A 25,616-nucleotide genomic window follows, 5' to 3' on the forward strand; every position below is an offset into this window, starting at 1 on the left:
ATAACTGCAACCATATTTTTATTTTACACGTATGGGTGAGAGATTGGAAAATGAACTTAGGGCTTCACTGCTAATTTAAACTTTTTTTTAAATTATTATTATTTATTTATTTTTTTTGCAAGTATCAAGTCAAACCTATTAGCAAACTGGGCCTCTTCTTAATGAAGAAGAAGCTTTACAGCACATCTATGTTGGGATTGTCAGAGAAAAGGTTTATGTATACCTTATTTTAAGTTTTGAAAACCTTACTATGTCAGTAAAGATTTAACCTTTTTTATAACAGGATATTATCTGTTTAATAGTAATTTTAACATAGAGAACAGCAAAATAATTATAATAATAAATTATAAATGAATTCAACAAATCAGCTGAGTTGACTTTAGTTCACTTTAAAAGCTGATTGTAATTTAATAGCTCTACTGGCACCTTTAGCCACTTGCATCACAAAGGCTCATGTCAGGACTCAGCCACTCCAGTCATCCTGGCATTGTCAAGCAGCAATGTCTACAATCCAGGCTCTTTTTATGAGTCATTTCATAATGACGGATGAGTTACTGGATGCCAGAGTTCCATGCATATTTTGAGAAACAACCAAACCCCCCAGAACACATCTCCAAGTACCTATCCTATACTTCCATACCCTTCTGCACTTCCATCTGTGGCTTCCCTCTATTTTCACAGTGTCATCTGTTTATCTGACACAATATAAATAATAATCATCCTTCTAGGTTGCTTATTGCTCTTTTTTAATTTAAGTGCATCCTTTCTATTCTCAGTTATTAGTCATTTTGGATCAAAGTGTCTGCAGAATAGACATTTAAATATATTTTAACTTGATTTGGAAAGATTGCTAAAAAATCAAAACAATTAAGTCTGTAAATATCTTCAACAATATTATGAAATTCTACTAAATTGTAAAACTTTTTTGTTTGTTTAGTATGATGCCATACTGCTTCTGCTGCTGCATTTACACTTCTCCTTCCATTACTTCTAATGTTATTAGTAATAAAGACAATCAAAGTGATATAAATGGGTACATTTCCCCATTCTCTATACAGTGGATCTCTTTTATAGAATTATCATTATTTGCAGAGAAAACAGGAAGAAATAAAATACCATTAAGTTGACTGAATTACAATTCAGCTGAATTGGTGAATTTCAAACAACCTCTATATAATTTTGCTCACTATCAAAAAAATTCTCAGTCTCAGTGCTGTTGGCAAACAAGTTAAAGTCTCACATATAAAAAAAATGCCCTCGATCGATTCTAAGCCTTTATTAAGTGGAGATATTTAATCATAATAAACCATCTGGCAGCATGTTGTCTTTTCTATGATTGACAACACACACAAAAATAAGAAAACATTTTGACTGAACACATTTAGATAATTTACAATCAAAACCTTTAGGATTTGTTACCAGAGATGCATTGTTAGAATTCAACCATTACTGAAGAATACAACATTTCATAACCTATACCTCCCAAATTCAATTTAACCGTACAGATGATACTTTTTCTTTATTGTTTTTACATCCCTTGGATTTTGGCCTTTCTTGCACCTCTTATAGCTTTAAGGTAACAATGCAAATTAATAAAATTAATAAGAGTGACAGCTATAAACCTCTGCAAAACACAAAATTACACAGTTTTAATGTATTATTAACTGCATAAATACAAATTAAGAAATGGGAACAATAGCCAATTAAAATTTGTGAGTGTGGAAATGTTTTTCTACAAGTGTTAAAATAAATTAACACAGATTCCTTGAATAAACTAAAAAAAAAGAACTATTTATTAATTTTATAATAAAAAAAAGGTGTTTAAACTTTTATAATGACCGTGTAGAACTAATATATACAGTTCCCATATCAGAAAATAAAAATAAATACACAAAGGCTATGAATGGCTCTGTCATAGCTTTTAATTTACAACCTTACTTAAAAAAAGAGAAAAAAGAGAACTGAAAAAAGGAACAACAGATCACTGTTTTTGTACAGTTTTCAGGTATTCTCTTCAGAATCACAGGATTGTCCTCACTATAACCAAACAAAACAGACTTGTTTCGCTTTATAAAAGGAGGTTTAGGTGAAACAAAAGGCGGAAAAGCCAACATTATTGCACGATTTAAAGAGCTGAAAATATTTGCACAGTTCTTTGCACAAAACACTGACGTAATTTTTTTTTGAATATACAGATTATCCTGTTTTAAACAAGCTTATGCTCAAACCTCACCACTAAAAAAACAAACATTTAAAATAGAAGCATTATTTTTGAGATCCAGAGGAAATAATGTTTTTGGTCTAATAATAATAATAATATACAAACTTCCATTTTTCTCATTGAGAAGCAGCTCCTTGGTTAAACGGGCCTGAGCAGCGGGCTGGGATGGTGGGAATAGTACATGTGATGGGGGAAAGCCAGCAGGGACTGGCTGCCGGATGAGTTCGTACCGGGGCTCGCGCTCGCGTCCGAGGCCCCGCTTTCATGGTAAAGTATCGGCACCCGTACGATCCTCTGCGCCGCGGCGTGGCTCATGTTGGCCGCTTCCAGCTCGGCGGCCAGCTGCCTCTTCCACTTGTTCCTCCGGTTCTGGAACCAGATCTTCACCTGCGTCTCGGTGAGGTGCAGAGACGCGGCCAGGCCGGCCCGCTCCGAGCTGCTCAGGTAGCGTTTGATGTCGAAGGTGGACTCCAGCTGGAAGACCTGGCTCCTGGAGAACACGGTGCGCGTCTTTTTCTTCCTGCAGGGCTTCTTGTCTGAGTCCAGCTCGTCTGTTTTTCTCCTCCAGTCCTCCTCCTGGTCGGTTTCCTTCTTGGATTCATCGGCGTCGCTCTCATCCAGAGCCAGGTCATCATCGGCGCTCTCCTCTTTATCTTGGTTATTTTTTTGGAGATCCGGGCTGCGAATATCCTCCTCCCTCTGGTTGGTCTTTTCTGGAACTAAAATAGAAAAAAAAGTATTAATTAATTAATCATATTAATATATATTTTCCTGATAGTCTAATAATTCACAAATTTATTAATTATAGAATAGAAAATACATTTATTGTCCGACAATGGGGAAATTTATTATCAATAATCCAAAACAATAGTCAATTATTTATGCTTTTTTAATTTTTTAAGAATATAGAAAAAAAACAACTTAATATATTTAAAGCAAATACAGGAATTTACCTGAAGCAGTCCTAAAATGCGCTCCCAGAGTGTATGGATACCACCACGCAGACGCTCTCTCCAAATACTGAGCCGACAGTCCGATCCTTTGGCCGGGCAACTCTAACCGAGGCAGAGACAGCTCACTGAGTCTGGAGAAAAAGCTGCCTTCAAAAACTCCTTTGGAAGACCCCAGTGGGAGGGTGGGCTTCACTGGCTTGTCCTCGATGTTGAGCAGGTTCTTTATGGAGAAAGGTGAATCCTTTGCGGCTTGGCGAGTCTCCTGAGTGTCAGATTCTGCCATCACCGCTTATTGTCCAATCTGAATAACCATTAAAAACTTTTAGAGGCAGAAAATCAATTTTGAAGAGAAAAAAAGTATGCAGATGTGGTGAAAATACAAAGAAAAAAAAGATGTTGAGTCCAGGCCTCTCCAGAGGATGATCTGGACTGGAAAAAGCCAGGGATCCCTGCACCAAACTCTGGTTGTATTGTAATGACGCGCAGTGGAAATGCCATCTGACTTAAAGCGCGCTGGCGCTCTCTGCTATTGGGCAGGTACAATAGCAAATAGGATTTAAGATGGAAACGCGATGGGGGGGCTGTGACGGGAACCGAATTCGAACGGAAGGAGAAGAAGGCCGCGCAAACGTTTTGGCTCCGGGCTCAATAGTTACGCACTCACTTATCATCCAATTAGATTAAAGAGGAAAATCTCTCTGGGCTTTGGGGCGCGCAAAGGGGAGCCGTGAGCGCCTATCACCAATCACCTGCCAGTAAATTGAATAAATGTGGTAGAGAAGAATATAAACACACATATAGTCAAACGCATATATAAAAAATATCTGCATGCGCACTGCACACAAAAAAAAAAGAAAAAAAAAGGAATCTAAATAAGTATTTTTTTCTTAAAATAAGCGCATTGTGTCTTGAGTTGAGGAAATAAGTGAAAGTTTATATTTAAATTAAGAAAAAGCAACTGCATTGTCTAATTACAAGCGCATATTATCTAATTATCTTATTCTAAAAACTAAAAATACTCATTTAATTGTTATTTACCTACTAAAATTGTGTGTAAATACACTTGATTTAAGACATTTTTACTCATTTCTAGATTTTTTTTTTAGCAGTTTAGAAGAACATCAAACCTTATATAAAGCTCTGTATGCCACTGATGGAGCATTGATTTATGGCAAATTAACCTGAACAGTTTAGGTTGATTTAACAGTTTAAGTATTAGCATCAGTTCTTCACTATTGAAGCAGTGTTTTTTGGCTCCCTTAGAGTTTTATTCCCACAGAAACGAGTACATTTTCTACAATTTTGGTCTATATATATTTACATTACATTTCTAAATATATTCCAAACTAATCTGAGACAAGAATATAAAATCATATGATTTGAAATAAAGCGAATCACATCTATTTAAAGTGACCACACAGGATGATGTTCCTCAGGTTAGCCTATTTGCATTCTTTACATAGGTTTGAAAAACAGAAAAACAACTTCTTATTTTTTTTTTAATTGTTAGCAATGTCTATCATTTGCCGTTTTTTTCTAAATCAAACCATTTTACTGTTAGTGTTAAACCTCTGTGCTTGTTTAAGTATAATGTTCCTGTAAAACAACAAACACAAGGAGAGTAACGAAGTCAATTTTCCCATTGAGTTACTGCTATTCTTACAAAAAAAGAATTACACAAATTCCAGACTGCTCTTTTTAAGAATTTACTGAGATTTCTGTAAAAAATGTTTTAATAACCGGAGTTAAACTCGATCAACGTAAAGCATCGTGGGAGAAGATGTAACACATTAAATTTTTCCATCAATTAGGGAAGGTTGTCCAGACAGTGAGGAGGATTAAAACTCAACTTTCCAGGATGAAAAAAAAGATTTACTTATATTATCTTTATCTAGTATTACCAATTAGCCAAGGATAAAATTTATTGTGAATACAAAATACCAAAAGCAGAACAAAAAAACTTTTAAGGGGGAAAATATTTTTTTATCTTATAATATGTTGAAGCTTGCCTGTCCTCAGTGTTTACAATGCAAAACGATTACTTATCCGCTTGCATTGTAGAAGAAAACACATATAAAGTGGAATTTCTTATTGCTTTTCTGTGAAATCTAACAGTGGAACATTTCATTACCCATCTGTGGTTTTACTGTCAGTGTGTAATATTAACTGCAAAGATAAACCACTGGATAGTGTCCTTAAAAGCACAAAACCCCCAAACCATTAAATAATTACAGATTTTATTTGTTTAAGTGGGATCTGCTCTGATGCAGCCGGCGGTCGTTCCACCTTCAGCAGAGAAATATGTGATGTCTACCTGGACCAGAGCTTATTGACCTCATTGTAATTTTGTTAGGCAGGAAATGCTGCAGGCAGCTTAAACACTGAATTCCTTCCATCCTGATAAGGCCTTTGTACTAAAAACCCAAACAGGTGACCTAATGCAGATCGAAAGGTTCCTGTCGAATAAGCACGTGAATGGAGCAGATTGCATTTTATAATGAGACTTTAAGGCTGGATTCCATTTCCTAGGGTTATCATTCCCTGATAGCAATCCTCCTATCACTGAATCCAGAAGTTAAAATGTTTTGCCTGTAAACATATTTTACCTAAGATGCACAATTGGGCATTTAATTCCTGTAGGATTCATTATTTGTATTCATTTTTTGGTGCATATCTAAATATAATGCTAAAAGTAACCAAATTAAAAAGTATTTGAATGTTTCTTTTAAATATATTTGCATTATTTCAATATTTGAATTTTATTAGGGTTTTTCTAAAAACAGAAATATGTGACCTCTTAATGAATGTCATGTAACACTGAGCCAGTGCATTTAATTCTTGGTCTGGGCTTAGATGATATGCTGTGGCAATGAGGTGTTGCATCAAGCTAATAAGATGTTAAGGAAGCCCAGGTAGCTTTAAAGCAGCACTGGATTCAGTCCTGCTCAACTCTGTCAACAGACTCCATAGTTTTCAAACAAAATGTCAAATGGATTTTAATCAGAAAAGAGGCATTTGGAAACGACGAGTCAGGAGACGATAAATATCAGGAATTCCTGTAAGCTATGCATTTTTAAATCTCCCCTAAAACTCTCGAATTGGCTCACTTGTGCAATAACCTGTGTGCAATAATCCTGCTAAATAAGAGAATCCACCTGTTAAATATATATATGAAAGCAACTTTTCCTCCTTTTGGCACCTTCTTTTGTGTGTTGAATTTCTCCACTGTGAGATCAATAAACAAGATCTTATCTTCTTTTCCAATCTTGTTATTGCTGCACTATCCCATATTTTTTTCCTTCCACTTAACTTTCCATAATAACCTTGTAATTAGATACAGCCCACTGTAAAAAAGCTACTTTCTTCATGTCTAGATTTAGAAATTAGAAATTACTATTTTTGGTTTGCTTGTAATATAATCTAAAGGAAACATATTTGTATACATTAAACAATAAATTCTACAAGTGGTTTAAATGGTAAAAAAAAAAATATGTTGAGGAATATTTTAACATTAGCTATTTCTATGTTGATTTTTTGAAATATTTTAGCACAGGGATAAAAAAGAAAACTTCTGTGAGTGTACATATTACCAAATCTCAGTTATGAAGGGTTGCAGAGCCATCTACATGTGCCTTCCCCCTACAGTAGTAGTTAGTATTTCCTAGTCCTTGAGCAACCAAGATTTAAGGGTTTATAATGAGTAGAAAAAATAAATAAATGGGACATAAGATGGTAGGATTAGATTCAATGCTTTCTTGTGGTAGGATGTTTCTATTTTCTTTTGCACAGCAGACTTTACACCTCTCTGGTTTAGTCAAAGATGTATCTATATTCCTACTGAAGAAACATTTTGTAAAACATATATAAAAGAGACAATCTGTACTTTGAATTAATCATCTAAACCAAACTAGCAGCAGACACAGAGAATTAATCAACCAAATTGAATTTGCTCAACCTGCATGCACATGGCCTGTCCTTTTAACTCGTTGAGCGCTCTTCAACGCGAAAGGACAACACAGTGTTTTGTGAAAAGCTACTCGAATCCCTGAATAATTAGAGGTCTCATAGCAGTGTTGAAGATGGGGGTGGAGAAAAGAGGCTAGCTAAGCTGCATTTAAACGGGCAAAGGGAAAAGCGGCTGTGTGTTTTCCATATTGTGTTCATTAAAGAGATAACTAAGAAAGGATCAGATGAGAAAAACAAGTAATCAGTGATGCAAACAGATAAATAAAACTTCTCGAAATGACAGGAGCAGCTTTCTGTTTACCATCTTAGCAACAGTGCTTCTAAAACACAAAAATGACAATTTATCTAAGATTAAACTGGAATTCCAAACTTATGATCTGGACTAGATTTCTTAATAATCTTTTTAATACATAATAAAACAAAGTTAGAAACCACCACTTATATTTAACTTGTCTTAAATAGCCCACTGAGATCAGAAGGATGGATATGAAATAATCTTAAAAGCAAGTTTGCTTAAGCATTCTCCAGAATTCATTCAGATCAGAACATTTCTGGGTGTGCGAGAAGCAGTTTTAGCTGCCAAACATTTTCAATTAGATTTAGTTTTATTTTCTAGAACATACCCAGGCTTTGATGTAAACCATTGCAATTAAGCCGTTTGTATATTTAGCCCTATTTGAAAATGTTGTGGTTTATTTGGTACCTTCCCTTCGAGCAGTACATCTCTCCAGCTCCTCCAAAGTGACCATAAGAGGTTAACATGCTATCCTGGCCTGTCATTTCAAATGCACCATGTCTCTGTAGGTTTTTGGATGAAGGATTAAACATGTATCTGGTATTTAAAAAAAAAAAAAAAAAAAAAACTTCATGTCTTTCTGTGTTGTTCACTAAAGCTCTGTAACAAAACTCTGAGGACTTCCCAGAACATCTAAAGTTATGATAAGAAATCAATTAGGCATAGTAGCACTTGTCTTTGTTTAGCAGCTGATGAAGTAAAGTTTGTCTACTGTAATAAATCATACCAAAATACTAATACTTAACTCTGAGTGAGGTTCAGATAGGCTAATAACATGGCTACAGATGTTTGTTATGAAATTAAGGGTTAGCTTATTGCAGAAACATTTCAAAGCTATTTGTTGTTGATATTTTTATTAAATCAATTCTGAATTTTAATTTTTCCCATCACATGAGTCATTCCTGCAAGAACATTTTTTTTTCAGTGTTTGTGTGTAATAACTGGGATTGTGCTCTTTGGAAACTAGAGTGTAGCTTTGAAAACGGAGCTCATTTTGCACAGCTGAACACAGGCTGTGGAAATTTAATTAGCCTTAGCTCAAAATGATCAGTGAGTGAATTAAGCCGGGCAGGCTCTTTTCATCTGAAGCACCAGCATAATTAAGCTGATATAAAATATCATTAGAGGTGACAGGCTGTTAAAAGACACAATAATTGACTGAACTCGCATTGAGGAGCCGCCTCCTCAAAAGAATCTACCTGAGGTTGTTTGGGGAAGTGCTGCCATCTAGCGTGACAGTTTAGTATTACGCCTACCCTTTCCAGCTTTTTTAAAAGACTCAAATTAGAATGAATTATACCGGTATATATGTTTCTCTTTTTTTCAGGCAATAGTGTTTTTTCCTTTTAGCAGACAGGTGGATGAAAAATGCAGAAGGTGAGAACATGCAACAAAGGATATCGTGGTTGCAACTTGAATTCTGGAGCCCTCAGATGAGGGCATACTCAAGTTCCCTGTACTTCAAATAGTTGCAGAGCATGCACTTTAACAATTGAATAGCAAAATCTTCAAAAACACACACCATAAGGAAATATTGGACACTTGGATTTATAGACGGATGCAATATTGTGTAAATGGATGCACAAAAGGGCAGACAAAAAGTCAAATCAATTAGAGATAGATCAGTAGATTAATGGGCTGGACGGAAGGATTCACTGATAAAGTAAAAAAACAGATGGATTCATGAATGACATTGCAAAAAAAAAAAAAAAAGGAATCTAAATAAGTCATCTTTTTTTTTTAAATAAGGGCATTTGTTCTTGAATCAACAATTCAGCTGAGACATTTTGCCAATGGAACAAGACAATTTACTAAGAAATTTAATAAGAAATAAATAAGTGCATTATCATATTTCAAGAGCATATTATCTATTTATTTAACATCTAATTATTATTCTTGGAGTAAAAAAAAAAAAAGACTAATTCCATTCATCTTATTTACCTACTCAAATTAGGGGTAAATACACTTCATTTAAGAAATTTCTGCTTATTTTTAGATTGTTTTTGCAGTGTGTATAGCTACTAGTGTATAGATGGATACAGCTATAGTAAGAAGGGGGTCTGAGATGGACAAAGATTAATAATAAAAAAATATGAATGCATGTATGAATAGACAATTAATGGGGAAAACCAGTTAAAGTGATGCCATGATAATTATATGGATTAAAAACCCTGTTTAAGAGCAGCAAAGATGACACTGTGGCAAACATAACACTGTGGCTAAACTCACATTTAATACAGATTTTATGACAAATTCTTTATTGAGAATACTAGTATGATGTAGTAGCAGTCGACACGACAGTATGCTGCAGTGAAGGGAAAAACAATTGCATGATCTATCAAAATCAAACAGTAAAAGAGGAAATCCTCTGAAGGCACTGACACGAAGAAAATTTCAATTCATTTCAAACGTTTTTTCTCACATCAAAACCTATGGGCACGTTTTGCTTACAAAACGGTTAAATAAATGAGGGACAAACTGAAAAAAAAAAAAAACTACAGAAAATAAGTAAAATAAAAGACAAAAAGAACGATTCAGCTGTAAACTCAAAACATAATGATACAGAATTCACTAAATCAGTAACATCAGTGATTGGAACTACTTTACCAGACCTAAAGATCGAACAAAACTATCCTGCAGGATTGAATTTACTGAAGTCACAGAAATGGTGAGAGCATGGAGTGTAACAGCAGAAACAGGATCGTTCAGGTTCTGGCTGGATGGTTTCAGTGATCGTACTCCTTATCAATGAACTTGGCCATGGTGGAGAGCTGGACATTTGTTGTACCTTCATAAATAGTTCCTAAACACAAAGAGACAAAACAGAAACATTGGATTTTATTCCTGCATTGTACAGATATACCAAATGTGTCATTATCCATCTCCAATGATTTGAATTAGATGTGATATTGCTGTTTTAAAACCAAATGTCAAATAATGCAATATATCTCTAATTAAGCTGATGCTTGGGGCTAAAAGTTACTTAATGCTGCTTTGAGAGTCTCAGAGGTTTAGTTATGTTGGTCAACATGCCTGTACACCAGCTGGAGAAACATCAACAGCCATTTGTAAAAAAAAAACAATAGTTTTCTTACATTTAAGCTGTTTGTTGTATAAAATGTGTTGTGTAGCTCTTTGTTAAAATAAAATTATATACTTTCCAAACTGGAGAAAAATAAAAGTGGTGGGATAAATAACTCAGCAGAGCTATGTTTTCCTCCTTAATCTTGCACCATTCTTGTTATCTGTTTGTGTGCATGTGAGCATGCATGTGTAACTGTTCTCAGTTGTTATACACTGTGGTGCATTGTTTCGACACAAATTTTTAATTGTTCAATGATTAATATATGACTGCTTCCTTTTTGTATTTTGGGTGTGAAGTATTAATACATTTCATGGTGGTACCTTGTAAAGATTCCAGTATTGTGTTTTTTGCATGAAACAGGCTTTGCATTACCAAGTTCAGCATGTATTTTGTTATAGATGTGGTTAGCCTATTGCAATTCATTTTCCTAATGATTGACTATAATATGTTAGAATCAGTCTGAGGTATAGGAGAATTTTACCAAGCATTTAAACAGACTACTTAACAAATATATGTAACTGGTGAAGCAATCAAAAATTAATTTAACCCAGAAATTAGGTAGAAGAAATAACAAATTGTAAAGTTAAAACAACCCTTGATTTTTACTAATTTAACACAGCATTTGGGTAGAGGCTATAACCAAATATGTATGGTTGAATTAATCCAGATTTGCACTTAATTCATTCCATAATTTGGGTAAAATATTATAACCTATTTTTAGGGTTATAAAGGACTGAGCCATGTTGCTGAGCCAAATCAACTACTGCTGGGATGGCCCAGTTCTTTTTAATGAGTTTTATTTAGAAATGTGATTTTGAAAATCATTTCCTCCTACTTCCCAAATATGTGCTACTTTGGTTTTGTCAAACACGAAATTTAGTCACTTTTCATTCATTTTGTGACTCATCAAGGCTCACCGATTTTACAATCTCTGTAGTATTTCTCTATGGGGTAGTCCTTGGTAAAGCCGACTCCACCCATCCATTCGATGCACTTTGAAGTAGTTAGAGTAGCAACCTTGTTGTGATTAAAAACAAAACACAAACGGTTAAAAAAAAAACTTGAATCGAGCTGGTGTTCAATTTCACTGTACATTTTGTGTCAAAAACAGACAAAGATATAACAGAGGAGAGAAAATCAATACAAAAGAGGGATACAATAAGAGGCAGGAAGTAGTTTAGCAGGAAGTAGTTTCATGAAACATCATATTTCAAAGAATTAAAAACCCAACCTCTGCAGAGAAGTATTTGGCCATGCAGGCCTCTTTAATAAAGGGTCTGCCGGCTTCCTTCAGACGGGCGGCGTTGTACGTCAGCAGACGCGCCGCTTCGATCTGCGTCGCTACATGGGCTATCTGATGCTGCATGCCCTGGGGAAAAAAAAGCAGTAACGGCTTTAAATAATAAATACACAGCAGCCAGTGCTTCAAGTAGAAAATATAGTGCTGGTACCCCCTAAGGCCTTATGAATATATGAAAAAAACATTGGTAATATTGTATTCACTTCCATCTATCATTCTAAACATCAACAGATTTTTAGCATAGAAATAAAAAAAAAAAGTTAAAAAAGACAGTTCTCACATAAATCTACATAAGCTAATGAACTGCAAGCTTCGTGGTGTTAACATTGAAATTAATAAATAAAAAAAAAATATAAAAGATTTTTCAAAACATAAACAAGTGATAACTCAACTTAATCACGGTTTTCCTCTATAAAATATTTCATTCTAAGTATTTAGCTATGTTATATTACATAATGCACCAAGTTCTGTGAGAATTACCAAAAAAATTTGTTTGGGAAAAATTCATAACTAAAGTAGGTAGTTATGATACATACATATAATAATTATTTAAAACAAAAATATAGAAAGCATGTTGTTAGGTAGAAGCAAAGGAATTATTCTTTGTTCAAAAAGAGGACCTCTATCCTGTGCCATGGAGGGGGGATATTTGTCATCAAGCCCTCAAACTGGCAAGAACCGACCCCGATTTTAGCTATTTCATGAAAACACGTCACTGCAGTATCGGGTTAAATGCACTAATGCTAGCTAGTGGAGTCCAACCTCTGTTTCCTTGTGTAGTGAAGGACTGTTCAGAGTGCTGCTGTTAGCATTCAGTTTCTTTCAGCCATTTTTGAGCCAGGTAAACATTATAGCCAAAGTCTTGTATTTCTTCCACTTTTTCTTCACTTATCTGAAACACCTACTATCACATGTACGACAAGCGTTTTCCTCCAAATCGATGGGTCTCTCTCTACACACAATTCCTGAACTCAACAAATCGCCTACAAGCTTTAAAGTCGGGAGAGATTAAGAAGAAAGGGGACAGGGATGTAACGAGATGCACGATGGAAAAAAGTCCCAATATGATTCCAAAAAAAGAAAATTAAAAACAAACCACTGGACTTTGATTCCAAGTTTGAAGAAGTTTCGCTTCCCATCCAGTAAGCTTTTTCAATTAAAAATGTCAGGAATAGCGTAGAGTTTGAGGTTTTATACCGCAGCCTAACAAAGCCGTGTTTTTGTTTTGAAAACATGCAAATTGAAACGGCTCCACCACTTTGGAATGGGGGTCATTTGGCACTTTTTGTTTTTAATTTTCTTTTTTTTGGAATGACTATGACCTGGAAGACTGAGAATTTTCACCAGCGTCCCAGTATGATGAGGTGTAAATTTCAGAGGTAATGGCATACCGGCACAAAAAGCACTGACTGCTACGTAAAAATGTACAGAGGAGAGGAGCTGTTTTATTAGATCCTACATACCTGAAAGTCAAAGATCCGCTTTCCGAACTGCACCCTCTGTCTGGTGTAAGGAATAGTGTGGTCAAAGCAACCCTGAGACAATCCAACCATCTGCAAGCACATCGCTATTTTACACTGAATGCATTTAATTAAAAGCCATTAACCCAAAGAGGTGTTGCTGTATACCTGCGCTGCAATTCCAATCCTGCCTTCGTTCAACATTCCAATAGCATACTTGTATCCATGACCAACCTCTCCTAAAATATTCTTCTCTGGAACCTAAAACGACAATGAAAAATCTGTGAAGACAAACCACTACCTGCTGTACATCAGCCCAGAGCCGTTCAGAGTGTTCGGTCCTACCTTGACATTGTCAAAGTTAAGAGGGCATGTGGAGGAAGCTCGCAAACCCAGCTTGTTCTCTTTCTTGCAAATCTCGAGCCCCTCAGTGTCCCGGTCTACGATGAAGCAGGTGATCCCTCTGTATCCCTCAGGAAAAAAAGACACAAAACTAGATCTGTAGCATTCTGCTATGTTGGAAGTTTTTAGGTCATTTTTGAAACCCATAATTAGGGAATACAGTCATTAACAATGCACTTTAGAAGCTTTGATGTGTCTTACTGCAGAAGGATCCACATTGGCCATCACCAGGAAAACCCCAGCATGCTCTGCGTTACTGATCCACATCTTTGACCCATTGATTATGTAATAGTCTTTGTGTTTTTCAGCTCGGGTCTTCAGCGCAAAAGCGTCGCTCCCCGATTCGGCTTCAGAGAGGCAAAAGCTCCCGACCTGTCAGAGATCACAATGATTATAAACCAATATATATCATAGCTAGCTTATATTATATTATAGCTAGGGCTGCAGCTAGCAACTGATTTACCAAATGATTAATCTATCAGTTTGTTCTTTTTTTTTTTTTTTGACTAAACTAAAAAGGGATACTTTCAGTAAATTATTATTTCTCCATAAACAAAAGCTTAGAACCTGGGAAAAATCATTGTCTGCAGATTTTAAATGAATTGTAAAAATGGCAAAAACAAAAACACTAAATCTAATGCTCACATCACTGCAATTTGATTCAAATAACTATATAATATGTTATAACATATTACATATGAGTATTATTATATAACTTTATAGCTATTATATATGTTATATTTTGGTATAAGGTGATTAACAGGATTTTTTAAAAAATAGTTTGAACAGCGTTAGGCTGTATAGAGCATATTTACTATTAAACAAGATTTTTCATATTCAAAAGATCTTTTTTTTTTTATATTTTTTGGACCATTTTTGCCTCAATCCAGCTCTGGGTGGGTTATTCCTTCAGCCATTGGCCCCACAAATTGTCTGTATTGAGCCATTGATGAATTCATTACAAAATTAACTGACGATTACTTAAACAATCGATTAACAAGAATAAAACTATAAAAACACAACCTTTGCTTTCATTTACGGTTAAATAAAAGGTCTCTATTTTGGTCAGGTGTACCATGTAGTTGAGATGGACTACCTCCCCACCTACACAGTAAAGTTTCACCCTTCATGTTTTGTCCCAGTCCTAATCCCAATCAAATGACAAATCTGTCATTATCTCCCGATGTATTTTCAAGTCTTTAAATGCCTCACCATATCAGTTGACAGCCGGCTGAGGTACTTCTCTTTCTGAGCTGGAGTTCCGAGTTTCACAAACAGGGTGTTAATCAGAGTATTTTGGATGTCACAGAGCACAGCCACAGAGGGATCCACCTTCGCCAGCTCTTCAATCACCAGGATGGAGGAAAAGAACGTAGAGCCAGTGCCACCATACTCTGGGTCAATTTCCACCCCCATCAGCTGTAGAGTAAAAGAAAGTAAAACAAAAGAAAGTAGGACATTTTTAAAATTTGTGCGATAAAATAAATTAGAATACCACAGAAAATCAATGTCAGTAGTTTGTCTTTTTTTTTTTATTATTCATTTTGAAGTTTGTGATTTAGAGCTAATGAAATCCCCTAAATTTTACATCAAAGCCAACATAGACATTATGCTACGGCCATGCTATTGCCTACAAATTTTAGATAGGATTATTAGGTTGACAGCTGTCCATAGAAAGTCGGCTACTAAATATTGCAAAAGAGGACAGCTTTTGATCACAGCAAATTAATATTAAGCTGGTGGAAGGAAAATGATGCACAAACAACATAGAGAATCACAACTTAATGATGAATAAGAATAATAGAACTTTAGGGGCTGATTCACAGGACTGTGTGGTCTGTGATTAAGTTTGGCCAAAAAACACAAACATATCTGGGACATGGGTCTGGGTCACCTCTGCACCGCTGACAATTTTAGAAGTATCTTCAGTGAGCTCCAAAGTGCAGCTCTGTAGTTCAAAGTTCTCCACCTACACATTAGTAAAATTAGTTTTCAGATCCTACTGTCCAGAAAATATGTGGCATAAAACCTGTACAAGTCAACAGAAAACCAGTATATTCTTTAGAAGTAAAAGTGTAATAAAATACACTAACACAATGTGGTTAATAAAGAGTCTGAAATGTCTTAGAACTGAGAATGTAGCTAGATAATGATAAAAGAGTCATTACAAAATGTCCATTAGTTAAAGGCCCTCTACTCATACTTTTTGTCTTCTACTTCATCCAGGACCAGGTCGCGGGGCCCTCCAGAGCCACCTCAGCTGACTCCTCTTGATGTGAGGAGAAGCGGCTCAACTATGTGCTTCTCTTAGATGAATCTCTTCACCCTATTTCTAAGGGAGTGCCCAGCTACCCTGCAGAGAAAGCTCATTTCAGCCACTTGTATCCGTGACATGGTTCTATTGGTCATGATCCAGATTTCATGACCAATAGGTGAGGGCAGGAACGTAGACGGACCAGTAAAGAGAGAGCTTTACCCTTTGGTTCAGCTCTCTCTTCACCACAACAAACCGATGGATTATAGCATGTTATAGCAGCAGGTGCACCGATCGATTGTCAATCTCCTGCTAAGTTCTCCCCTCACTCATAAGGAGGACTACAAGATACTTCAAGAGCTCTGCTCTAACCAGAAAGGAACAAGCCACCTTTTTCTGGTCTAGAACCATGGCCTCGGACTTGAAGGAGATGATCCTTATCCCAACCGACTTAATGCCAGCCTGCAGACCAAACTCCTGGTCCGTTTCTACAGACACCGGATGGCCTCAAGTAAAGGGTGCAGACCCCGAACCCCTAGTGCCCCTCACAGGACACCATGAGGGAAACGGCTGAATGCCTCCCTCAGCTCTACAAAACGCATGTGGACCAGCTGGACAAACTCGTATGCACCCTACTGAGAGTGCAAAGCTGGCTCAGCGTTCCTCGAGACAAAAACCTCACTGCTCCTCTTGAAGCTGAGCTTTTTTTTTTAACATTTTTAAAGATCCTCTAGTTTACCCCAAATTAATTATTGAATTGCTTCGATTGGTTTTTCATCCCATCTTCTAAACCCCATATCACGGGGTGCAAAGCATCACAGCAACCATTTCGTATGAAGATATCAGGCGGAAGAACAATACAAAATAACTTCCAAAGAAATAATACCACTAAACACACAGCGATCATCCTTAGGAGAACATTTGGAGCTACTTTTACATTAGCCAGAGCCCCAACAACAATTAACTAATAATTAAAAGAGAAGAAACTGGTAAAGGATGATGCTAAGAAATGTTTAGCTCCAATAAAGGAACCACAGGAATTTCAGTCAAAGACAGGTCATATAACACTTGCAACAACAATCTGCTGCATCCTTAATTAGGGGTACACTGATCAAATACTGATATAGGATATCAATCTGATACCCTAATAAAAAAATAAAACAAACGAGCTTCAGATAATATTGACCTGCATCTAAAATCTCTGACACGGCATCGTTACGACTGGCGTCATCAACTTATGTAAATATGAGTGTGCAGGTGCCCGTCGCTGAATGGTTCCTAGACAACGATGGAGATGTCCAATTGGTGGCCTCCTGGAGGTGACGGATATAAAATTTGCTGATGCGGACTTCTTGGGTTCATCCTCAGCTCAACTCAACTGGCCACATTGTTAAAACATCATGCAAAGTTCTGGAGCTTGTAGGAGTAAGGTGCCGTTTTTGTTTCCTTAAGTTTTCTCATGTTTTTCTTAGTTATGGAGGTAAGGTTTTTTGTAATTTGGTTTATCTACTTTCAATTAGATAAGTTGGTTAATATTCAGATAGTTTCCTTTTGTCTGCGGTTTTGGCATTAGCTCTCTCTGAAGTTATATGCTCCACTTTTTGTAACATTTATTTCAAAAATACATTTTTTCCATCATAAAATTTACAACTTGGTGTGTTGGCTGCTTGGGATCTGAAGAGGATGGATCTTTAATGTCATGACCTGGCCACCCCTGATAGAAACACTGATTCTTTTTAAAGTTTCTGTAACTCTTGGTTAATATTACATGTGTCAGTTCTTCTCTGTTTCAGTATTATTACTTAAACATGCTTTTTTAAACATCCTACAGTGCAAAATAAGTAATAAAAACATGTTGAGAACACGCTTTTATTACTAAATTCTCAAAGCTGCGATATTGGTATACCGGGGTATGTCTTTTCAATATTATGGACTATGGTAAGGCTTTAACAAACCAAAACATCTAGCCTAGGCTAAGCCTGCCATACTATACGGTAGGTTTTCCAAAAGCAGGTGAAAAAAAACAAGGTAGAATTTGTTTACAATAATTGCAAAAGGTAAGGTAGTTATTTAGAAAACATATGACCAGAGATGTCATGGAGAAGCATAGGTGGTAGCATCAGGCTATGGTCATGTTTTGTTTTTCAATGGGAACTGAAGCCTTGGATAGTATGGAAGTCATATTATAGACCCTACTTTTCAGCAGGCTGCCATTCCCATCTAGAAATATTATTTAAAGCTCTTATATTTAATATGTTCATAACATTCTTTGACTGTTTCTTATTGTAAAATGCAGAAATATGACTGTGTGTAATAAATATATGTTTGAGTTCCATATTTGGAACAGAATTAACCTCTTAGTTATTTCCATATGTTCTGAGTTGATCAAGATGCTGCTGTACCCACCCCCTGCTCAAATAGGGATTTAATGACTTCTTCATCCATGGCAGAGTTTTCATCCATCGTCGCCACAAACGGGGCGATGCGCTCCTGTGCATATTTCCTCACTGCAAATAAGCAACAAAAAAAAAAGTTTAATTAGTGATGAAGTTCTGGATCCAGCAGTCTGCAGTAGCATAGAGGCAGCTCACCTGCGTCCCTCATCATGCTCTCCTCCTCTGAGTATGTCTGAAGAGGAGGGAAGGACGCATCTCCACCTGCCTGGTTCGAAGCCACCGCCTGGGCAGAGGTTGTCCTGCTCCTTAATCCGGACTGACATGCTCCCCATGATGGCCGAGAGAACTGTCTGAGGGACTGGCAGCCAACGGGAGAGGAAACGTTAGATTTATACCCAGTTGTCATGCGTCATGCTATCAAAGACGTTGGTTTATCGTTTAGCAACGGTTAGCATCTACGGTCTAATAAGCTAGCTGGGTTAGAAACTTGGAAACTATGAATAAATAAGGTAGAAAATAGCTTTTTCCGTTAGATGAGAGTTTTATTCATAAGGACCCAACATCATAAGTGTCTCACCTTTGAGAAAACCCTGACCAACGGGGCAGCCATTGTTTGTTATGAAACTGCGACCAAGAGAGTTGATGATGCCTTCGCGGAGCCTTGAAAACTGAAACGTTTGACTCAAAAATTACAAATTCTTGCCAAAATGTCTAATGTACTTACTTTAAACGGCAAAACATCACGATAATAAATCAATATAAATATACCTGTCAAATTTTGCGTATACATAAACTTTCTGATATATATTGATATTTTCTTTTAACCTTATTTTCTATTTACAAGCGAAGGCAACAATTCTGTTGACGTAGCAGTGCGGCGTCGTAAACCGTACGTCTGCCATATTATGTGTGGCGAAATTTCTTTGAAAACTACAGAAGTATGATTTAATAAAAGGGTTTCACATTATGTCAAAACTAAAGGAAAAGCTTTACGTTAAAAAGCAGCAAAGACAAAAAAAATGTTTGCTTTAAGTAAGAAAATACAGCATCAATGCATCTGTTTATGAAATAAAAGGCTTTAGTTCCTCCTACCTTTTTACTTTCTTTTGAATAAACATTAAAAGCTATATGCAAATAATTTATGTGAACCTATTATGCTCGTTTTAAAAGGGTCGTGAAGGACGTGTTAGTAAACGTGTTTGTAATTGTTAATTAATAATATCTGCCACTCACAACATGGCGGTGACATTATCGTGCGAGCTTAGGAAATGCTATGGTAGCGCCGATACCTAGCAACCATGAGCCTTATTTCCTTGTGCCGAGCATTAGAAGCTGATACGTGAAATTGGATCACAGGTTAAGGTGTTATTTATGCCTAATTGTTATAGAACAAAGTCAGATAGATGATGAAACAGCCTGGGCATATCAGCTATGCTGCTAGTGATAACTAGTGGCGATTATAAGAGCAGCTGCAGCAGGTTTCCTTCTATGAATCTCTGGAAGTTCTTTCAGGTTGAACAGAAACATCCAAGCATGGAGGAGATCAAGACTGAACCTGTGGATTTTGTGAAAGAGTTTCAAGAGTACCTGACTCAGCAAACTCAGCATGTCAACATGATCTCGGGGTCAGTTTGTGGAGGAAAAGAAACAACGGAGCAGCTTCAAGGTAGTGAGTACCAGAATGCAAACGAGGGTTAATATGTGCTTCCCAAATATTTATATGTTAAAGTTATATCAGTGCGTGTATTTGTCTGCAGTTGACCCCAGATGTGAGCAGAATGTCTCGGACCCCCCTTCAGTGGAGGTGAGCCTGCCTTTGGAGGATGGATCAGATCTGCAAGCAGATGGTCTGGAAAGAACCTGTGATGGGAAATACAAGTGCAGCTACTGCAGCTATGCCAACAAGGGCATGGCTCGTTTGATTGAGCACATCCGCATCCACACAGGTCGGAGCTCCTATTACATTTTAACACCCTAGATGTTTATAACAGAGCGATAACTTTGCAGTAAAGGCTGAATAGATTGGCATTACTTGTAAAGATAAAAAACACTTCTGTGTTCATTAAGGTAAATGTTTTCAATTAAGAAAGACTTATTTGTTTTTTACTGACATATACTTTTAAAATGTGTTTTAAAAAGGATTAAAAAAATAGGCCCACAGTATCACGGATCCTAGAGCATACTTCACATTGCTCATGGTGTCCAACATTAATCACTCCTGTGTTTGTCCAAAGGCTCTCTGATAGGCAAAATATTCTGATCAGAGTAAAAAAACAACAACAACAAAAAAAACCACACTTTTACATATTACAAAGAAATTGTTAGGGCTACCAATAATTGTGCAGCCAGTGACTGTGTTATATGCCATTAATGAAGCCATTCTGCTCATTATTGAGTGTATTACGTCTGTTGCCCAGTTAAGTGTGGATTTATTCCTTTCACACAGGTGAAAAGCCTCACCGCTGCCAGCTGTGCCCGTTTGCGTCTGCATACGAGCGCCATTTGGAGGCACACATGCGCTCCCACACTGGAGAAAAGCCCTATAAGTGTGACCTCTGCCCCTTCCGATGCAGCGACCGCAGCAACCTGTCACACCATCGCCGCCGCCGCCACAAGCTCCTGCCCACCAGGGTGGTACGTTCATCTTTCTCCAACAAGAGGATGCTGAGCCCTCTGCAGAAAAGGGCTGGCTCGCTGGGCTTCGGCCGTCGGTCTTTGATCAACCTCAATCCAGCTGTTGTGCCAAAGTCTGACTATTTGAATGACTTATCACATAAAATCCACCAGCTGAATGGCAGGGAATACAACCACCCTCCTAAGGTGGACAAGAATGAAGGTCAGAGCAGTGGTGCAAATGGTTGTAGAGATCCACTTGATCAGCTTTCTGCACTTGCAGGTCAGTCCACCAGCCCTGACCCTGAGTTTCAAAGTCCAGCATCCCCTGACAGACAGTCCTTAAAGGACGAGAAACCGATCCTTGTGGATCAGGTGGTCTTGTGCTCAAACGGTGTGCAGACATCTCCACCTCGAGAGGAATCCCTAAGCTCATGTCACAGAAGCTGCAGTAATGTGTCTGGATGTGGCTTGGAGACCAACATCAACACGTTCTGTGGCAGCGTTAGCAACAGCCAAGCAAGCACTCCAACTCCTACTGCAAACGCTCCCAGCGAAGAAGACCAAATCCTCCACAGATGTCAGCATTGTGAAATCAGCTTTTCGGATAACATCATCTATACGATTCACATGGGCTGCCATGGTTACGAACATCCATTCCAATGCAACGTCTGTGGTCACATGTGCATGGACAAATACAATTTTGCATGTCATTTTGCCCGTGGACAACATAAAAAGTAATATAAGGACTCAGGCATCTATTACACTTGAAAGACATGACAGCTCCATCGGTTATGATGATAAAATTCAGAAACCTCAAGGGAAATCATTTGTTTTGGGTTTACTTTCTTTCAGCAAATGACCAACACAATGTGATGCATCGGTTGAAAGATGCTCCTTTATACAAATCTTTGTTAGAAAAGGGATTAATGACAGTGCCTGCCACTTTCCAGGTGTTTTTTTTTTTTTTTAAGTAGTAAGAAAGTCTTATTCTCCTTTTAACTTCATATTTATACTCTACTTTGAGTTAATCCATTACATAAAAGAAAAGCCAAATTAATTAAGGTATGGATCGGTTGGTATGGCACTGCGATGTTAAAAGCCAAGATAGGTCGTTCAGAGTTAGGCGTGCATTTAATATTAGCACTAAGCATACATGGGGTATATACAGTATATCAAGCTTTCCAGTTTTACTTTTTTTTTTTAAAAACTGTATTAAAAAAAACACTTTTCTAGTCTCCACATGGTCTGCAGCATTGTTTGACTCCTGAAATATTTCATTTTGTGAAATGAACAAAATGCAGCAAAGTTTGAAATGCAAAGTTTTTTTTTTTAATTGATTGAGTTTCTTTTTTTCTGATCAATATTTCACAATGAGAAAGCTGTTTCACATTAAATTCTCTACAAACAAAACACCAAAACAGTATTCACATTTTATTTTACATACAAGGCCATGATGTTAAAAACGCCTTAAATAAAAATAAAACGGCCATTTTTAATTGCAGCATCAAACCATCATCCCTAAAATTAAGAATAATGCAACTTTAAATTGGTGCCAGGAATAAAAAATAAAAGGAAATAAAATCTCAGAAAGCCCACTAACAATTCATTTAAAATAAATTCAATAAAAATTTTTTAAATGGAGTGTTAAATGGAGTCCACGTCGTTCCATTTTCCTGCAATATAAATATGACTCAGAGAGGATCAGCTGAATTCGAATGAAGGAAATTGGTAACATAAGACTTAAGCAAAAGCAGAAGTGGCTGAACAGTGGTAGCAGTAAATAAGGAGGTAGGAAAAAGGAAGTAGGATGCTTCCTACCTAAAGTTCATTAGTTATATTGACCTCTTGGGAGGACACATAGGCACAGTTCACCTCAGTTTAACAAAAATACATTCATTTTCTCAACATATTGTGTGTGACACATGCAAATGTTTATTTTATTCCTCATTTGGAGCATTAGTCCTGGTTTTAAATCGTATCATCCATGTGCATATCTGTCCTGGGATAGTTTTTCTGCAAAATGTTAAGAAATAGGAGCTAGGAGCAGAGGCTACAATTTGCAGCCCTTGTCTTGTAGGTTTAGAAAATATACAAAAATTTGATAAAAAAAAAAAGTGGTTTGCAAAGAAATAAATTACTTCAACCTACATCATTTTTCAGTGGATTGTCACACTAACTTAAGAGAAAACATTTAGCAAAAATACAGTTTATTTTGATTTAAATATATAGAAGCATTACACATTCATTATAAACCTTTGAAATGGTGATAGAAAAATTATGTTTTCTGGTTTCTCATTATGTTTAAGAGGATCTCATCCTTTTTGTCGTGGAAATCCCTCCTCAGTGCTCTCTGCACCACCTGCTCCACACTGATGTCCTCCTCCTGAAGGAAAACCACTTCCTGCAGGAAGTGTTTCCGCAGGTCGTGAAGAAATGTCCCTTTGCATTCGTTCAGCCGAGCAGCCAGAACCCGCATATCTCCAGGAGGAACCTGATGTTCTACAAATAAAAGCAGAATCTTGTCATTTTTATGAACAGTGACAGAAAAAAATACATTTAGCTAATTTTTTTAGGGAAAGGTCCCAGCTGACCTCTGGCAGCCTGCATGGCCTCTGATATCAGACGCCGGCAGGCCTGGTCCGCCTGATGGACCACGCTCTTGGCACATTTCAGACGATCAGCTTCCTGCAATATCCATAAAATAAATTTTTTGAAAATCCACATCATTTACTTTCAGTTTCCTGTTTTTCCTCTTCATTTCAGAAACACACACGCACCTTTTTTTCAGAGTTATCTTCAGCTGGACTCAATGGATTGTTTAGTGCCGTCGAAATCAACTCAATTACTCTCTGGCTGGTAAAAAAGTCACAAAGGAAGATAAACCGGGAAAAAGTCTTCATTAAGCATCTTTGAACTAATTAGGGGCAAAAACACTTCATTCTGCTGACTTACATGTCACATTTGGTCACATCATTTGTGGAGTCGAGCAAGATGCTTTGGGATTCCCACAGATTCCCTTGTGGGTTAGGAGATTCCAAACGCTTCTCCATCTCCATGATCACTTTAACGGGAATGGGTCCAGGCCTACTTTGGTTTCTCCTGATGCAGGTCTCTAAGTCACACTGCAGAAACACCTGGCAGAAACCTAGAAAAACTGGAACCACAATTGACATGAGTTAAAATGCCTCCTCAAAATCCCTGTAGAGCATATTCTTTAGGAGAGACAGCAAACTCAATTTGTGGCAGTTTGTTGTGACACTTCCGGAGGCAGGTTGGGCTGCCACGGCGTAGTATGAGCACCTGCCACTAGGCTGCCTGATCAGCTCCTGCATTTACTGCCGCCCCAAAGTTAAAGATGTACTTTAACAAAGTTAAAGTGCATCTAAGTAGATTGTTGTTTTAATATTGTGATGTTATTGCTTAATAAACTGCATTAAACCTTTTACAGAATTCATCTGCCTATCTGCCACGCCGCAGTACTGGCAGACTGTCACTCTAGTGGCAGGTCAGGCGGCCTGCGGCGTAGTACTGGCAGCTGCCACTATAAACTGTCACCCTAGTAGCAGCTGCCAGTACTATGTTGTGGCAGCCCAACCTGCCACCAGATGTGTCACTACACGCTGCCACAAATTGAGAAGCTAGACTTCTTACGTTTTCTTGCAAGTTGATACACTTCATATCTCATGCTTGGGTAGTAAAAGTTGTCATCTAACAGGAGAAGCAATGGCATCCCATCTCTATTTAACCCTTCAGGCTGAAGTAGAGTGCTAACACATTTTTGCCAGGCACTTCCATTGATAAGAGGGCTGCTCGGCATCTCCCCGAACACTTCAGGCCGCTCCAAAAACTGCTCGATGCACTGCAACACTGCTTGTCTGTGGGACTTCCAGTTAGAGTGCTAGAAAAGACCAACAGATTCCAGGATCATTGATTAAAATCAGCACATTTGGACAACTCGAAAGAATGCATATTTTCATTGCAGTTGTTTGTTGAAAAATAATAACCAAATTACAGAAAATAATGTTTATGTTAAAAAAACAAACAAAAAAAAAAACACTGAAAGTGTGTATATATATATATATATATATATATATACCTTTCGGTCTAAATTGTAAGTGCGCACCCGTAACAAACTCCTAGTTTAAATCCTGAATCTCCATTGAAGTTCAACCAACTATCCAAGCTCTCATATCTTTGATTTTAACACCAACCTCCTCCTCCATCTGCGTGTAATAAGCCTGCTCCTGGATTAGATCATCGTAGGAGACCACTGCCGCTCTCCAGCCGCACTCCGCAACGGTACCAAGAATCTTGCGGGACAGCGTTGACTTTCCCGCGGCAGGAAGCCCGCAGAGGACGCACAGACAGACAGGGGCCCCGGGGATCCTGCGAGGCATCACTGCGGCCATAGGCTCCACTAGAAGCTGGCTGGAGAGCAAAGGGGCTAAGCAGTCGGTTATTCTTCTTCTTTTCTATTACCGCGGATCGTAAGCACCTATAAAGTGCATACCGCCACCTATTGTAAACGAGTGTATAGCAACCTGGGCTCGCAGTCCCCGTTCTTCTTCTTCTTGTTGGTTTTATTGGCGGTTGGCAACAAACATTTAGTAGCATTACTGCCACTTACTGGTATGGAGTGTGGCCCGTGATGGGCTATCTACTAATAAA

General features: G+C 37.4%; 5 protein-coding genes across 6 annotated transcripts in view; 1 reads left to right on the top strand and 4 right to left on the bottom strand.

The window, feature by feature from the left end:
- bub3 (BUB3 mitotic checkpoint protein) overlaps positions 1-656 on the bottom strand; it is an 8,582-nt gene extending 7,926 nt beyond the window's left edge. The window contains exon 1 of the mRNA XM_015383503.1: positions 641-656. Coding sequence (XP_015238989.1) covers positions 641-656 — 16 coding nt within the window. The remainder of the gene's footprint in view (positions 1-640) is intronic.
- A 1,300-nt stretch (positions 657-1,956) lies between these two features.
- LOC107090234 (homeobox protein HMX3-B-like) lies at positions 1,957-3,763 on the bottom strand. The gene is made up of 2 exons (XM_015383506.1): positions 3,175-3,763; positions 1,957-2,940 (listed from the first exon to the last, which is right to left on the bottom strand). Exons 1-2 carry the CDS (start codon positions 3,455-3,457, stop codon positions 2,360-2,362), a joined length of 864 nt encoding a protein of 287 aa, XP_015238992.1. The 5' UTR covers positions 3,458-3,763; the 3' UTR covers positions 1,957-2,359.
- A 5,872-nt stretch (positions 3,764-9,635) lies between these two features.
- On the bottom strand, positions 9,636-19,044 carry acadsb (acyl-CoA dehydrogenase, short/branched chain). The gene is made up of 11 exons (XM_015383495.1): positions 18,910-19,044; positions 18,528-18,690; positions 18,343-18,443; positions 14,895-15,101; positions 13,884-14,054; positions 13,626-13,751; positions 13,449-13,541; positions 13,284-13,373; positions 11,752-11,889; positions 11,438-11,537; positions 9,636-10,238 (listed from the first exon to the last, which is right to left on the bottom strand). Exons 1-11 carry the CDS (start codon positions 18,940-18,942, stop codon positions 10,162-10,164), a joined length of 1,299 nt encoding a protein of 432 aa, XP_015238981.1. The 5' UTR covers positions 18,943-19,044; the 3' UTR covers positions 9,636-10,161.
- A 469-nt stretch (positions 19,045-19,513) lies between these two features.
- ikzf5 (IKAROS family zinc finger 5) lies at positions 19,514-22,163 on the top strand. Of its 2 annotated transcripts, none has more exons than XM_015383485.1 (3): positions 19,514-20,001; positions 20,090-20,278; positions 20,779-22,020. In XM_015383485.1, the coding sequence occupies exons 1-3, from the start codon at positions 19,764-19,766 to the stop codon at positions 21,684-21,686; spliced, it is 1,335 nt and encodes a 444-aa protein (XP_015238971.1). In that variant the 5' UTR covers positions 19,514-19,763; the 3' UTR covers positions 21,687-22,020. The 2 variants fall into 2 exon arrangements, with proteins under 2 accessions (XP_015238971.1, XP_015238972.1); XM_015383486.1 differs by having other exon boundaries at positions 19,519-19,998; positions 20,779-22,163.
- pstk (phosphoseryl-tRNA kinase) lies at positions 22,152-25,406 on the bottom strand. Its single transcript, XM_015383487.1, has 6 exons — positions 25,160-25,406; positions 24,600-24,846; positions 23,901-24,102; positions 23,726-23,801; positions 23,540-23,633; positions 22,152-23,447 (listed from the first exon to the last, which is right to left on the bottom strand). The coding sequence occupies exons 1-6, from the start codon at positions 25,355-25,357 to the stop codon at positions 23,224-23,226; spliced, it is 1,041 nt and encodes a 346-aa protein (XP_015238973.1). The 5' UTR covers positions 25,358-25,406; the 3' UTR covers positions 22,152-23,223.
- Positions 25,407-25,616: the final 210 nt, after the last annotated feature.

Source organism: Cyprinodon variegatus, unplaced genomic scaffold (assembly GCF_000732505.1).
Source record: "Cyprinodon variegatus isolate N-32 unplaced genomic scaffold, C_variegatus-1.0 Scaffold286, whole genome shotgun sequence".
Classification (NCBI taxonomy): Eukaryota; Metazoa; Chordata; class Actinopteri; order Cyprinodontiformes; family Cyprinodontidae; genus Cyprinodon; species Cyprinodon variegatus.

Excerpts from the sequence above, each read along its gene's own strand:
- LOC107090234 (XM_015383506.1), bottom strand. The coding sequence starts at position 3,457 with ATGGCAGAATCTGACACTCAGGAGACTCGCCAAGCCGCAAAGGATTCA. Across the intron at positions 2,941-3,174 it reads GCATTTTAGGACTGCTTCAG|TTCCAGAAAAGACCAACCAG; the intron begins GTAAATTCCTGT and ends TTTCTATTTTAG.
- acadsb (XM_015383495.1), bottom strand. The coding sequence starts at position 18,942 with ATGGCTGCCCCGTTGGTCAGGGTTTTCTCAAAG. Across the intron at positions 18,691-18,909 it reads TGGTCAGGGTTTTCTCAAAG|TCCCTCAGACAGTTCTCTCG; the intron begins GTGAGACACTTA and ends GTTGGCTGCCAG. Across the intron at positions 13,374-13,448 it reads GGATTGGAATTGCAGCGCAG|ATGGTTGGATTGTCTCAGGG; the intron begins GTATACAGCAAC and ends ATGTGCTTGCAG.
- ikzf5 (XM_015383485.1), top strand. The coding sequence starts at position 19,764 with ATGCTGCTAGTGATAACTAGTGGCGATTATAAGAGCAGCTGCAGCAGG. Across the intron at positions 20,002-20,089 it reads AACGGAGCAGCTTCAAGGTA|TTGACCCCAGATGTGAGCAG; the intron begins GTGAGTACCAGA and ends ATTTGTCTGCAG. Across the intron at positions 20,279-20,778 it reads GCACATCCGCATCCACACAG|GTGAAAAGCCTCACCGCTGC; the intron begins GTCGGAGCTCCT and ends CCTTTCACACAG.
- pstk (XM_015383487.1), bottom strand. The coding sequence starts at position 25,357 with ATGGCCGCAGTGATGCCTCGCAGGATCCCCGGGGCCCCTGTCTGTCTG. Across the intron at positions 23,634-23,725 it reads AAGATAACTCTGAAAAAAAG|GAAGCTGATCGTCTGAAATG; the intron begins GTGCGTGTGTGT and ends TGGATATTGCAG. Across the intron at positions 23,448-23,539 it reads GGCCATGCAGGCTGCCAGAG|AACATCAGGTTCCTCCTGGA; the intron begins GTCAGCTGGGAC and ends TTTTATTTGTAG.